The sequence below is a fragment of the Cavia porcellus genome, unplaced genomic scaffold, assembly GCF_034190915.1.
Source record: "Cavia porcellus strain 051 isolate PalLab524CR breed Dunkin Hartley unplaced genomic scaffold, mCavPor4.1 scaffold_16, whole genome shotgun sequence".
In the NCBI taxonomy this organism is placed as follows: domain Eukaryota; kingdom Metazoa; phylum Chordata; class Mammalia; order Rodentia; family Caviidae; genus Cavia; species Cavia porcellus.
In genome coordinates this window covers 35,142,953-35,157,133 of record NW_026947499.1, presented here as the reverse complement: position 1 = coordinate 35,157,133, position 14,181 = coordinate 35,142,953, and the positions used below count along the sequence as shown (strand labels likewise).

The 14,181-nt window shown below is 40.0% G+C and overlaps 1 protein-coding gene across 2 annotated transcripts in view; it reads left to right on the top strand.

Moving 5' to 3' along the window:
* Adcy9 (adenylate cyclase 9) overlaps positions 1-13,802 on the top strand; it is a 113,116-nt gene extending 99,314 nt beyond the window's left edge. For both annotated transcript variants that reach the window (XM_063226400.1, XM_013141971.2), the window contains exons 8-10: positions 847-995; positions 3,638-3,679; positions 9,672-13,802. In XM_063226400.1, coding sequence (XP_063082470.1) covers positions 847-995; positions 3,638-3,679; positions 9,672-10,863 — 1,383 coding nt within the window. In that variant the 3' untranslated portion in view covers positions 10,864-13,802. The remainder of the gene's footprint in view (positions 1-846; positions 996-3,637; positions 3,680-9,671) is intronic.
* Positions 13,803-14,181: the final 379 nt, after the last annotated feature.

Sequence of the window (14,181 nt, the reverse complement as noted above, 5' to 3'; positions counted from 1 at the left end):
AGATAACTTTGCCCAGTTGTAGCCTCCTGGAGATGTTCTGAACACAGTTAAGGTGAGTTAGAGTGTTGTTTAATAAATAAGGGGTATTAAATGCATTTTTGGCTTGTAATAATTTACAATGATGATGGGCTTATTGAGATTGTAAAGTAAGAAGTATTTGTATTTTTCTTCATGCTTTGCAAAAAGTGCAGCTGTCCCAAGTTCTCAACTGATGTAAGATAATATGCTCTTCTTCAGAACTGGCACAAGTCCTTGACTTGCACATGGATCAGCTTTCACTGCTAAAGGAGCTTTTGAATTAAATTCCATAAAGGGTGAACTAATGCTGTGGTAGAAAATTATATTTTTGTTAGGTAGCATGAGCTATCGAGATTGACTGGTTGAACTTGGTATTTAGTGTCAAAATGCATCTCAGCATGTTTGTAGGTGCTTTAGTTGAATCCAGTTTTCAAATTAGCCTCCAGAGAGGCTAAAGGAAAAGTGTTTGGAAGGTAACATCCCAAGGCAATAATTCTCCTATGGGCAGCCTCCTTTTCCTTTCCAGGAAAATGATATGTGCCATTACCACACATCCAGAGGAGAGTCTTAGTGCCAGTGTGACCTTATAACCTAAAGCACTACTTCATTAATGTAAAGATGTGTGATCTCCCCTTGCGGCTACTGGCTCACCAAAAGTAAGAACTGTTGCACAAGGATAGGCCACTGGGTGGTGTTAGCAATGTTCTGTATTAAAGGGATACGTGGGTGAGCAAGCAGGGCCTCTGGTGTGGGACGGGCTGGATGGGACATGGGGCAATGTGCAGGAGGAGTGGGAACATGCTGTCCTGACACTGGCTTCTCTTGCAGTTCACTGTGTTCACCAGCTCAGCCGTGTTAGTGGCTGTCGTGCACTACTGTAACTTCTGCCAGCTCAGCTCCTGGATGAGATCTTCCCTTGCCACCATCGTGGGGGCCGGGCCACTGCTTCTGCTCTACATCTCCTTGTGTCCAGACAGGTAAGCAACTGGAATCCTAGACTCATTACCACCTCACCTGATGTCATTTAGGGCTCTACAGCACTTTCACATTAGCACTGATGTCGGCTTTGATAACAGGTGTTTGCTATCATGACCAAAAATGACTTCCAACACATGTAATGTCCAAAAAATAAAAATGTGTCCAGGAACAATATGCAAAAGAAAATTCAGTTATAACAACATATGATAGGTTGAGCATTCCTAATCCAGTAATTCAAAGTCCAAAGTGTTAAAACTCCAGATGTTTGGGGGGGGGTTTGTTTTGTTTGTTTGTTTTGTTTTGTTTTGTTTTGTGGTGCTGGGCATCAAACCCAGTGCCTTGTGCATGTAAGGCAAGAACTCTATCACTGAGCCACGTCCCTAACCCCAATCCAGAAGTTTTTGAGCACTAACACGCTATCATAAATCTTCTGTTCATTGTACACAAACTAATATATAACATTACCTTTAGGTTATCTGTAAACTATATATGTGGAATATAAATGAATTTTATGTTTAGACTTGGTTCTTTTAAATATTTTGAAATCCAGAATTATTTTGGTCCCAAACATTTTGGGTAAGGGATATTCAATCAGTATATGTTTGAATATAGACTTCTTTGAATGACTTTCCCTTGAAGGCATGATGCAGTAGAGACACACCTGAACTCACTCATAATAAATAAATTGAAATTTAAGAGAGTAAGACCCAAAACCATCTCACAAAAGACGACAAAGCCACTAAAAGAGCAGAGGTCTAGGTAGGCACAGAGATGAGGAGAAAGTGGAGCATATGTGTTCTAGGACAGGTTACAGTTATTAGAGTGAAAGAAATGAAGACATACGGTGATTTTACAAATGGCTTAGGTCTTATTTATAGTATTATGGTACTGTATATTATATCAGTCTCCATGTTATGACAGGAGAAAGAATGACCAGTTACATCTGTCTTTGATCTTGAACTCCTTCTACATAATGAAAAGTCAGTTCAGTCCCTGGTACCTTGAATCACCTTCACAGCACTATACCTAAGAGATGCTGAGGAATAGAAAGGATGGTGTAGCTAAAGAAGCAGGAATCCATGGTGGCTCTTCGGGAGCAGGAGCAGTTTTCACTGTGCTACAGAAACTTTAAAAATAAAAATATATCAGATGGCAGTGAGATGAGCATTTAAAGTATCTTGTAGTCTCTCTTCCCTTGGTTCTTCTAATTGAATAATGTTTGGTTGTTTGTTAAAATGAGTCCCAAATTGCTTGTTGCACATCTGTAACTGTTTTATGACTCTTAAGCTTTGTCAACTAAATATGTTGTTGGAAATACAATAATGCCTTGGATAGCAGAATGCACATATTGAATGTTTTATTTATGATCTCTTAACCCATTGAGCTTCTGTTCCTGTAAAAAACCTTTCATAAATATCTAAATATCAGGCTTTTTCTTTAACTTATAAAAAATATGTGACTATTAGCATGTATGAAAGAATCACTTATTCATGATTATAGAGGATTTAGGAGAATAGATTTTTTTTGTCTTTTTGAAGCATAGTTTCATTATGCAGTTCAGGCTGGCCTTGAACTCACTTCATAGCTCCAGCTGGCCTCAAATTTGCAGCAGTCCTTCTGCCTCAGCCTCCCAAGTACTAGAATTACAGATATATGCCACATGCCTGGCGAAAACAGCTTATTTTAAGGTTACATGGGATATTTCTTCTTTGTGCTTTACAGAAAGCACAAGTTATTAGGACAACCAGAGAGACTTTCATGTTTCCCAAATGACTCACTAGGAATACCACTGAGAACCACTGCTTTAGTAATCTCAAAAGCCCAGAATGATCTAATTTGTTCCAGTATTGACAGAATCAAATGAATAGCCTCAGTGTATCTTTGAGTATTAATAAAGCAGTGGCCAGTAATGGACAGTAAGTATCCTTCCTCAGTTTACTTAATAATAATGATATGAATTATATGCAAACTAAGATCACAAAGGGAATTTAAAGTAGAACTGCCATTCAGCATTTGAAAGACCATAATGAATAAATTATTTTATGCAAAATAAATCATACTTTTACATTTATGAGGATGTGGCCATTTGGAATTATGGTCATTTTAAAGGTCTGCATCAAGAGCTTGAAATTCAATCTACCAACCTATAACCTCAGACCCAATACAGAAAATAGACCCTTGCAGTGACCTTTAGCCAGAGCTGTAGGGCTTTTCCTCTTGGATACCAAGAGACAAAGTGGTGGGGACTTCCTGCCCAGATTTGCAATAGCAGATCTTGGGGAGGGGCTGGTGGGTGAAGCTTCCGCTGCCCCAGGATTCCTCCTACAGTGAAAATCCTCGGAGCTCACCCATGATGTCATTATCATCATCACTGAGGAGCCTAGCCAGGATAGGGAGCAAGTGAGGTGATGAACAAAAGACCTAAGTGCAACTCTGCAAAAGAGGAGGGAACTTCAGATAACTGAAACCCTCTAGCACTGGGGACACAAACACCAAAGAAGCGGTGGGCATGTGGATCGTGACATTCATTTAGATGATGTCCTAAAAAAGAAAGAGCTGTTTGTTTAAACTCTTCTCGGGTTGCTTTCTGTAATGCCTTCTTTGCTTTTTAAAATAATACTTTTCCATATTTTAATTTCAGTTCCATAGTAATTTCACCCCTTGATGTGGCACAGAATTTCAGGTAAGCTTTTAACGTGCTGGTTTCTTGACAAATGAGAACAGCTGTCTTATTGCTATTTATTTCTAAGCTCTCAGAAATTGTGCGGCAAACAAAATGAATAATATATGCATTCTTAAAAGAGAAAATGGGAAATAGCTACTTGTTGAAATATCAGATTCTTTTTATATTAATTTAGTGGAAAAAATAATTTTTTAAAAAATGAGCCTCATTATGATGCCCATACTGTTCTCAAACAGTCCTCTTGCCTTAGCCTCCAAGTGCCAGCCAAATGATTATTAAGATATATATATATATATATATATATATATATATATGTTTAATTTTATAAGACTTTAATGTGTTAACAGAAGAAATCTCACCCCCCCAAAAAAGAAAAAGTTATTCCTTGAACTAATGTATGCATTTGCTTTATTATTATAAACACCAGAATATTAAATAAATTAAAAAGTCATACTAAAAAGTGAACTATAAAATCTAGAAAAAATAGTTTTTAAGCTTTTATGGCAGAGGTAACTTTCCAGTCTTAGTAATGACTACCATCAAAAAGAAGACTGACAATTTAGAAAGGAAGAGAAAGAAAATCAAAGCAATTGGAAAAGTTGTGAAACTCTTAAATAAAAGAGTTAATTAAGATTGGCATGGATGAAGGACAAAAAAAACCCCAAAAGTTCACAAAAGAAGAAATATGGGTAGAAGATGAATATAGACACATCAGTATCATTATAAAGTCACTGTACATTTAAATATCTACACAATACCTGCCATCTTTTAAATTGTACTTTCAAAAAATTGAATATCCAAAATAGGCAAAGTTGTGTTATATTATGATCATAAGTTACTGGTAGTGATTTTGTTTTTAGCTACCCAAAACAAATTAGTTAAAATATGTTTATTTAATCCTTTAAACAATAACCTGACATGATCAGTGACCTTGTTCCCATTTTTCAAATGAGGATGCTAAAACCCAGAGAAACTAAGGAACATGCCCATAGTCACACAGCTAGTCATGAGCATGGTATATAGGTGTGGGCTCCCTCACTCTAGGCTGTAGCCTTCCTTCTGTACCTCATTACCTCTCAGAATGGTACAGCAGTTTGGAGAAGTAACTTGACAACCTGTTATAAAAAAAGGTCAGAACAATGTTCACAGTGTTGAACACAGTGAAACCCTCTCTCAAAAAACCAAACCAAATTAAACTCCCCCCTCAAAAAAAAGTTCATAGTCTTTTTTTTTTAATTTAAGGAGAAAAAGAAAAAAACAGAAACAGGGTACAAAAAGTTCATAGTCTTTAACCTAATAATTCCATCTTTGTTTATCTGCTAAGTAAAGAAGTCAGCATTGAGTAAAGTCTGCATGCCCAAAAATATTGATCACAATGTGATCACAATGTGTTAACAATGTCATTTGTTAACATTTTAGGGCGTTCCAGTGTCATATAACTGGTTAGGATCACAAGTGCTCTTGCTTTCTATTTTTCTCTATTTTAAAATCACTCTTCTCCATAATAACTGATTGTACTTTACTCTGTATGTATGTGTGGTACTGGAGACTGAATCCAAGGCTTTCTAACTGAGCTACATCCTCAGCAATTTTTTTATTTTTTATTTTGAAACACGGTCTTGCTAACTCACTTAGTTGCCCTGGCTGGGCTCAGATTTGTGATCCTCCTACCTCAGGCTCCCAGAACCTTGGGATTATAGGCATGCCTCACTGTGCCTGGATGCTTATACTGTACTTTAATGTATTACTCTATGTATTACTGCATGTCCAAGTATTCACTCAAGAATTGATTTTTCTATTCACCTACAGTTTCTTCTCCTTTTGAAATTGACCTTTGAATTAGAAATGTGATGATCACTTTTGTTCCAGCTGTTTTAGAATAAGAAATGTATAGTAGCCCTATTGGGTCCAAAACATAAATGCTTTGTACTACAGTTCTTTTTCTTTCAGGCAGAGGCAAAAGGGAAATAGCATAGAGATGGTTCCCAGCTTACCATAGAACAAGGCTTGATACACTGGTACCTTGGTTCATGAACTTTGTTTGTTTTATAATTTTGGAAAAGATAGCCACATTTGTATTCTTGTGGGAAAGATGGTTGTTGTCATCCCCTGATGCAAAATTCACAAACAAAAATAAAATTTTGCTATATGCTTCTGTTTATGAACCAAATTGTAAACAAAAGTGTTCATGAACCAAGATACAATGGCATGAAATTATATCAATGCAGCTATTCTTATTTTCATTTTCAATGTAGTAATAAGTTGCATGAAATTCTAAATGTGAGGTATTCATCACTCTTATAAAATAGGCTTTGTGTTAGATGATTTTGTCCAACTTTAGACCAATATAAATGTTCATCCACCTTTAAGATATGCTAGGCTAAGCTGTGATGTTAGTAGGTTGGAGCTATTAAATACATTTTTGGCTTATGATTTTACACTGAGTTTGTCAGGATTTACCTGCATCATAAATTAAGGAGGGTCTGTAATTATCCATTTCCATTTCACTCCTTTGCTAGTCTGTGTTTTGCTGTTCCACTCCTGTGCCCAGAGTCAGCCATGCTACTGGCTTTGGTTGCAGTGCGGTAGGAAGTCATGAAAGCAATTGACAGATGAGGAAACCTATGTACCATCACCTATCTCTTCTATAGGGTTTTACAAAACCTCCTTACATCATTGAGATTATGCCTTAGTGACATCTGCTAACATGGGCTGTTCCTTGATGGCACCACTTTGGAGAAATCAAAAGGAAACTCAGCTTCTAACCCAGTGAGATGCACTCACAAGGGTAGAGGCTTGTTTCAAAACGATCTGGATTCTCTGCCTACTCTGTTTGAAAGCCAGCCAGAAGGTCTTAGAAGCTGGACAGAAATATGCTTTAGTTATCTAAAATAAGTAATCATTTTGCTTAGTACTTGAGATTCATAATATATATTATTGTTCCAGTGAGCAAAATAAAATATGGGGTATGTTACTGTAGAGGACCTTATTCCTGGTTCATAAACATTAAGTCATAGGCCCTATGTCAGGGTCTAAGACTACCCCTGGGTGGACTCACAGGACCCAGAACATTGTCATGCTCTTGACTACAGGTCATTACAGCAAAAGGACAGAGGGTAAAATCAGCAAAAGAAAGTACTTCCAAGTGTCCTCTCCCAGTAGTGTCAGATAAGACATAACAGTGTGGCAGGTGTTCACATAAATTGCATTGTCTACACAAGCAGTTTCAATATTACAAGCCACTCTTAACCAAGGAATGGTAGGAACACGCCTAAATCCAGGGTCCAGTAGGTCGTTCTGATGATGGCAGTCGCAGCTCAGCCTGCTGAGCTTACTTTTCTGCACAGGACCTTAGATGAGAAGGGACTTGTTCATGCTCCAACTGCCTTGGTTACTTTTCTCATTGCTGAGACAAAATAGCACAAGTTAAGGGAAGAAAGGTTTATTTAGCTCATAGCTTATAGAGATTTCAGTTCATAGTCAGCTGGCTCCAAGGCAGGGTAGCTTGGCAGAGGGGCAGCAGTTCACAGGTGTGGAAAATAGCAAAAGCAACCAAAAGAAGACAAGACAAGCCTCTTCCTCTCCCTTATATTGTATCCAGTTTACCAGGATTAGGGTGGTGCCAATCCAATCAGTGGACTGATCTAGCCATCCTTAATCCCAGCATTGCATTATGAATCAATCATACTCTAGATTCAGCCACCTTCGAAAAAATCCTATCCCCCATAACTACATACAAGAGGATTGAGGGATACATCTAGACACAAACCATAACATCAGCCCAACTGCACAGTTTACACTTAAAGGATTTAAAACCTGGTAAAATGGCTTGGCTTGTTCAAGATTCTAGAATTCTCTGGTAGGTCTGCTAGGAAAGCCCAGAGGTTGTATTCCAAGGCCAGGACTTTCTTGACACTGTTCTTGGAGGGCCTTGATGACCACTTTGTCCAAATTCATATTTTTAAAATATTCATCCTTAAGTCACAAGTAACAGTGAAACTTATAAAAACTCTGACTAAAGAAATGAGTTCTAAATGGTATATAATAAGCCCATTATTAATGAAATCTAGTGGCCCACTCTGAGCACTTTAGAAATACATCAAGGGATGAAACTTGTAGTATGAACAGAATAATCCAAGTATTGTTAAACAAAAAATGGAGAGGAGTCGGGGAGAGGTAGGGAGGGAACAAATGAAGGAAGAAAGGAAATTCAACAAATGTTAATGATGATTGCCTTTGGGCAGTAGGACAATCCACAGATCATTTTATAATTTCTTTTTTTCCACAATGAGTATTTTTTGTTCTTTTGTTTTTTTTTTTTTTTTTTTTGTCTTTTGAGACAGGGTTTCACTAGGCAGTTCAGGCTGGCCTTGAACTCACTTTATAGCCCAGGTTGGCCTAACTCACAGCAATCCTCCTGCCTCGGCCTCCTGCTGAGTATGGAGATTATAGGCATGTGTCACCACACCCAGGAAAGTATGTTACTATTTTTTTAAGTAAAATTATTTTAAACAAGTTTTTGAAAGAAATTATAGCCCTGGCCACTAATCTTCAGGCCCCCATCACAAGGTTTCCCACCCGCCCTATCCAACTGGGATGCAGTCTCACCAAAAGTAGGGTCAATCTTTGATTGAAGGGAACAGTAATTTGGCCAGCCTCTTAGGAGGACAATTTGGAAATTACTAATGAAATTCTAAATGTGCAGTATTTAAAATGACTCATTAGTTCCATATACACAAAGGTACAGGAATATTCATCATAACACTTTTCAGCTCATAAAAGATAAGGACATGGAGGCTGAGATTATTGTTCATGGTAGAGCACTTGCCTCAGTACTGGGGGAAAAATGAGGACAGCCCACTGTCCCTCAGTAGACATCTGGTACATCCATATAGTAGTATACCACACAACCACAAGAAAGTGACGTTGTCTGTTGCCTTGGAAGAAAAGCTCCTTCCATTATTTTTTCTCTTTGACTTTCTTACAGTGTATTTGTTACTATTAGAAATATATGGGTTATTTTGTTTTGTTTTTTGTCTTTTTGAGACAAGGTCTTACTACATGGTTTGGGGTAGTCTTAAGCTCACTTTGTAGCCCAAGCTGATCTCAAATTTGCAATGATCCTCTTGCCTCAGCCTCCCAAATGCTGGGATTACAGGCATATGCCACCACACCAGGCTTAAACGTGTATGTTTTATGTACATATTTTAAGTGCTAAGTTTGTCTGAAATGAGTTTGGCAAAAATAGAACTAACCAGAGGTGGAGAAAATGTGTTTTGTCATTCATTTATAAAAGGAGAATGTATAGAATTTATAAAAATTCTTTGTAAAATTATGTCTATTGGATTAGAAATCTAAGAAGCAAATATATCAAAATACTGTTTCTAAGATATGGTAATGATTCTGTGGTGACATAGAGAAATGTCTATCTTTGGAGATATACTAAAATAGGTAAGACTGAATTGTCAGCAACTTTCAAAATGTTTAGCAAAAATATAAGGTGTGTATATGGGCTGAGGATATAGCTCAGTGGCACAATGCCTGCCTGGTAAATATGAAGTCATGAGTTTTATTCCCAGTACCAAAAACAAAACAAAACAAAAAAAGTAAAGTGTGTATGCTAAGAGGGAAAAAAACAAAGTGGTAAAATTCTAACAACCACTGAACCCAGGTGAAAGATATATGAATGTTTATTTTACTAGCCTTTTAACTTTTCTATAAGATTGAGATATTTCAAAAGAAAAAAATTTGACCAAAAAAATCTTAAAAACTTCTGGAGGAAAGAAAACGCCATTACAAAACACTGATTAAAGACTCAATTGCAGAAGTTGGTCTTTGTCATTCCATCTCTGCAACCTGTCAAATAAACAGGAATGTTTAGGTCGAATCCATCTCCACTTGGCAAAGGGTGCTGGTTAGCTTGGCAGTCTTGGACTCTTCCTTAACAGATTCACTTAGCAGTTGTGTCCTTTCTCATCTCTGTGCTCCTCAGTGCTGCAAGAAGCCCATGTAACAGCTCACTGACACTGGACAGCAGGAGGCCAACCAGCCTTGTAGGTAAAGAGCTCATCCTTGCCTTCTTCCTCCTACTCCTGCTGGTTTGGTTCCTGAACCGAGAGTTTGAAGTCAGCTACCGCTTGCACTACCATGGGGATGTGGAAGCAGACCTTCACCGTACCAAGATCCAGAGCATGAGGGACCAGGCTGACTGGCTGCTTAGGAACATCATACCCTACCACGTTGCTGAGCAACTAAAAGTCTCCCAGACTTACTCCAAGAACCATGACAGTGGAGGAGTGATCTTTGCCAGCATTGTCAACTTCAGTGAGTTCTACGAGGAGAATTACGAAGGGGGCAAGGAGTGCTACCGAGTCCTCAACGAGCTCATTGGTGACTTTGATGAGCTCCTGAGCAAGCCAGACTACAACAGTATTGAGAAGATCAAGACCATTGGGGCCACATACATGGCGGCATCGGGGCTCAATACAGCCCAGTGCCAGGAGGGCAGTCATCCGCAGGAGCACCTGCGTATCCTGTTTGAGTTTGCCAAGGAGATGATGCGTGTGGTGGATGACTTCAACAACAACATGCTGTGGTTCAACTTCAAGCTCAGGGTTGGCTTTAACCATGGGCCACTCACAGCAGGTGTCATTGGCACCACCAAGCTGCTCTATGATATTTGGGGGGACACCGTCAACATTGCCAGCAGGATGGACACCACTGGGGTAGAGTGTCGAATCCAGGTGAGTGAGGAGAGCTACCGTGTGCTGAGTAAAATGGGCTATGACTTTGACTACCGTGGAACAGTGAATGTCAAGGGGAAAGGGCAGATGAAAACCTACCTTTACCCAAAGTGTGTGGATAATGGGGTGGTGCCACAGCACCAGCTTTCCATCTCCCCAGACATCCGAGTCCAGGTGGATGGCAGCATCGGACGGTCTCCCACAGATGAGATTGCCAACCTGGTGCCTTCTGTCCCATATTCAGACAAGACATCCCTGGGCTCAGATGACAACACCCCAGCCAAGGACACACACCTGTATTCTAAGAGGCCCTGGAAAGAGCCCATCAAAGTGGAAGAAAGGTGTCAGTTTGGTAAAGCCATAGAGAAGGATGACTGTGAAGACATGGGAATGGAAGAAGCCAATGAACTCACCAAACTCAACGTCTCAAAGAGTGTGTAAGGCAGCACTGAAAGCTGCCTGAGGTGCTCTGTTCATTGAAACACAATAATATTTGTATTTGGCTGTTGTGCTTTTAAGCGCCACAGTTTTTGTCCCTAGACGTGGTATTATGTGGTCATTTCAACCCTAAATTCTGTGTGGATCACAGTTATTCAGGGCTCATTTTCATCCATTTCTTCTTTACTTTGCTCCCTTCCCTGAAAACCAGCCCCCTTGGGGTACTCCGTTCAGCCATGTGGAGGAGAACAAGTGCCTTCAGGGTTGGCCTTGGCCTCAAGTCTAGGATTGAGGCCACAGGTAGAATTATGGCTCTTTTTGGGTATTATTTGACTTTTAAGCAAAAGCTGTGTTTAAGATACCATTTTTTATTGCCTTTTCTCACAAGACACTTGGTGGGGGGGGGTCATACAATGTTTTTGTTTTATTTTTTCTGTATATGTAATAGTGTTTCCCAGTTACCTGACCTTTCTAAGTAAGCACATACACGCACACACATTGCATTTATGACTCTGATATAAAGTGCCAGTAACTCACTGGGGAGGCGAGAGGAAGAAGGGTGAGGGAACCTCAAGGCCCTCCTCCCCACGCTCCCCAGAGCACCCAGGCCCTCTCCTGTGGGGGCTGTAGGTGGACCACACACCCAACACTGTGGGGTTTCTGGGGTTCACCTGTGTGCAGGCCAAGATTTCAAATGTTCACCAGGCACAGAGCTTGTAAGCCCAGGCCTCAGGTATCTCAAAGCCGTTTTTCATCCTGACCCTGCTCCAAGGGGTCTTCTAGTTGGGAATGAAGGTGTCTTGGAAGCTGACTTGTCTGAGGGGAGAACTCAAATGTCTGAGGGGTGTGTTTATTTATTTATTTATTTATCAGTATGTATGTGTTTTGGGGAAGGGTGCTGGATCATTTTGGTGGAGGGAAATAAGCTGGAGTGGAGGGCAGGCCAGTTCACAAAGGGCACAGATGTATGACAAGCTGTCCCTTCATGTTTCAGCCACTGGGGGCCACATTGCCCTAGGTGCTCCCCCTTGTTGAGTTCCAAATCAAAACCAGCAGGCTGGTAGAGACGGTGTCTTGGCCTCTATAAATTCAAAGTTTCTTCATTCTTTCCCACACTCCAATTGCACAGGCTGGTCTGTGGCAGAATTTAATCTCATGAGCCAAGTCCAGCCAATTGAGAGGGGCTTCTTAGCTGTACAGAACCATCTGTACACAAATGGCAGAGGAAACTCAAGGAAAATCAGTCACTGCTCTTGGTTGCCACTTCTGCTTTTGTGTGTGTGATTTGCCACATTGAGCCTGAAATTTATGTCCAATGGCACACAGGCTACAGTTGTTCTCTCTTAGTTATTTTCCAGGTGATGCTGGCGTGCAGCCCAGGATACAACTGAGGACTAGCTCTGTATCTGTTGGAGTTCTTCATACAGTTCCCCAAGTGTGTTCTTTCATTGGTAAACCTCACTGTATACTTTCCACTTCTTCATTTAAGTCCCTTCATTACTCCTTCCCAAAGAAAAGAGATTCTTCCGTTTCTGGCATGATGACATCTTGATTCTGGTCAGCCACTTCCCCGGGGGGGAAATCTGACATGGCCATCTGGCAGCACACAGTGGTCTCAGAATTGAGAACTTTCTCAGTGACTGCGAGCTTTTCCTTCAGGTTTGACTGTCAGTTTGTTGGTCTTCCAACTCCGAAGAAAATATGGTTATGACAATACCTCTTGCTTCTGAAGAATGTATTCTTATAAAACACCACAGATTTTTTTTTCTTATAAAACACTACCTGATGCTTTCCTTGTGCTAAGAATTATGGGCATGTTGAATTTTATACCATCAGTATTATGTGAGTGTTGTCCTCTCCTCTGCCTTCCATCTCCGGGCTGCATAGCTTTTAGGGGCTGGTAGATTGCTCATGTTTTTGCTGTCTCGCTCAAAATATGCTCTACCAAGTTCATCTCTGCACACACTTTTCCCCCATCATGCTGTTTTCCTTCCCCTACCACAGAGGTGTTTGTGATCCCTCTCCCAATGTGGAACCCCAGAGCTGCAAACTGACCGGAGAGAAGCATTAACCTCGGGTGGTCTGGTTCAGCATTGTACCAATGGAGTGTCTGACAAAGGGCAGCTCATCATACGGAGGATAAATGGTTTTTTAAAACACCCTGAGCCTTCCTAGAGAACCAGTGCAGATGTGCTCTTGGGGCCTTGTGACCCCTGGGACTTTCCCAGCTCCCTGCTCTGAAGCATACCTCATTGAAGAACCACAGAATCTCGTGGCACACCTGCCATGCATCTCAGTCTGTCAGCATTGAACAAGTAGTTGTTGCTGGATGCAGATGGGCTTCTAGGCAGTGGGCTCAAATGCTGCAGGTGGCAATACTTCTTAGGAACCTAGGGCAGGAAGCAATACTTCAGAATTGAATGTGTGTAAATAGTTGCTTTGAATTGCAATTGCTATTTTCTTCTCAACCCCAGATCAAATTTTATATATCTGTATGATCAACAAGCACACATAATTTTATCAGTGCAAATAAATGTAGAGCATCAGTTATGAAATCCTTATATCACTTGAAGAGTCCCACAGATTGTGCCACACCTGCGCATGGCTCCTTCAACGCTGACTTCACTGGTTGGGGCTGCACCTGCACATTTGCACATGATGTGGAGAGTTCAAGGCAGCGTGCAACCCATTACCTGGGCTGTAATCACTTGTAGTTTAAAGATACATCTGCATTTGAATTTCTAGATTTCTGAGGTAAGCATTTTTTTGATCAGTTGTTTCAGAAAATCACATCTTGCCTAGAATCTGAAATTAAATTAAGGAGAACCAACTGTTTGCATTTTCCACATTTTGTTTGCTCTGCTCTTTTAAAATGGTTAATTCTAAGAACTTCAAAATGCATTCACTGAAAAAAATGGACATTAAAATGTTCTAAAATCTAACTTTGGTGCCTTTTTCCTCATTGAAAAGACCAGCACCTCTTCAGAGATGAGGGTAGTCCTTCTTATATACCTCATGTTCTCTACAGTTTGTAGTTGAAATGGGAAGATTTATTTTTCCTTCCTGTTTGTGTGTGTGTGTAGTGTGTGTATGTGTGTATGTGTGTATGTTAATGGACACACTTGTTACATTTAACTTTGTTTGAGAGGCATTTATTTTTACATGGAATTTTAAAAATAAAAATCAGAATGCAGGATATATTTACTCGTGACAGGTTCTCTATCGGACCTCTATTTAAATGGTTTTTCTTGAAGCATCTTACAAAGAATTGTCAGAAAAAAACAGTAGGTTTTCTGAAAAGATCACCCAGCAGTCTCTTCC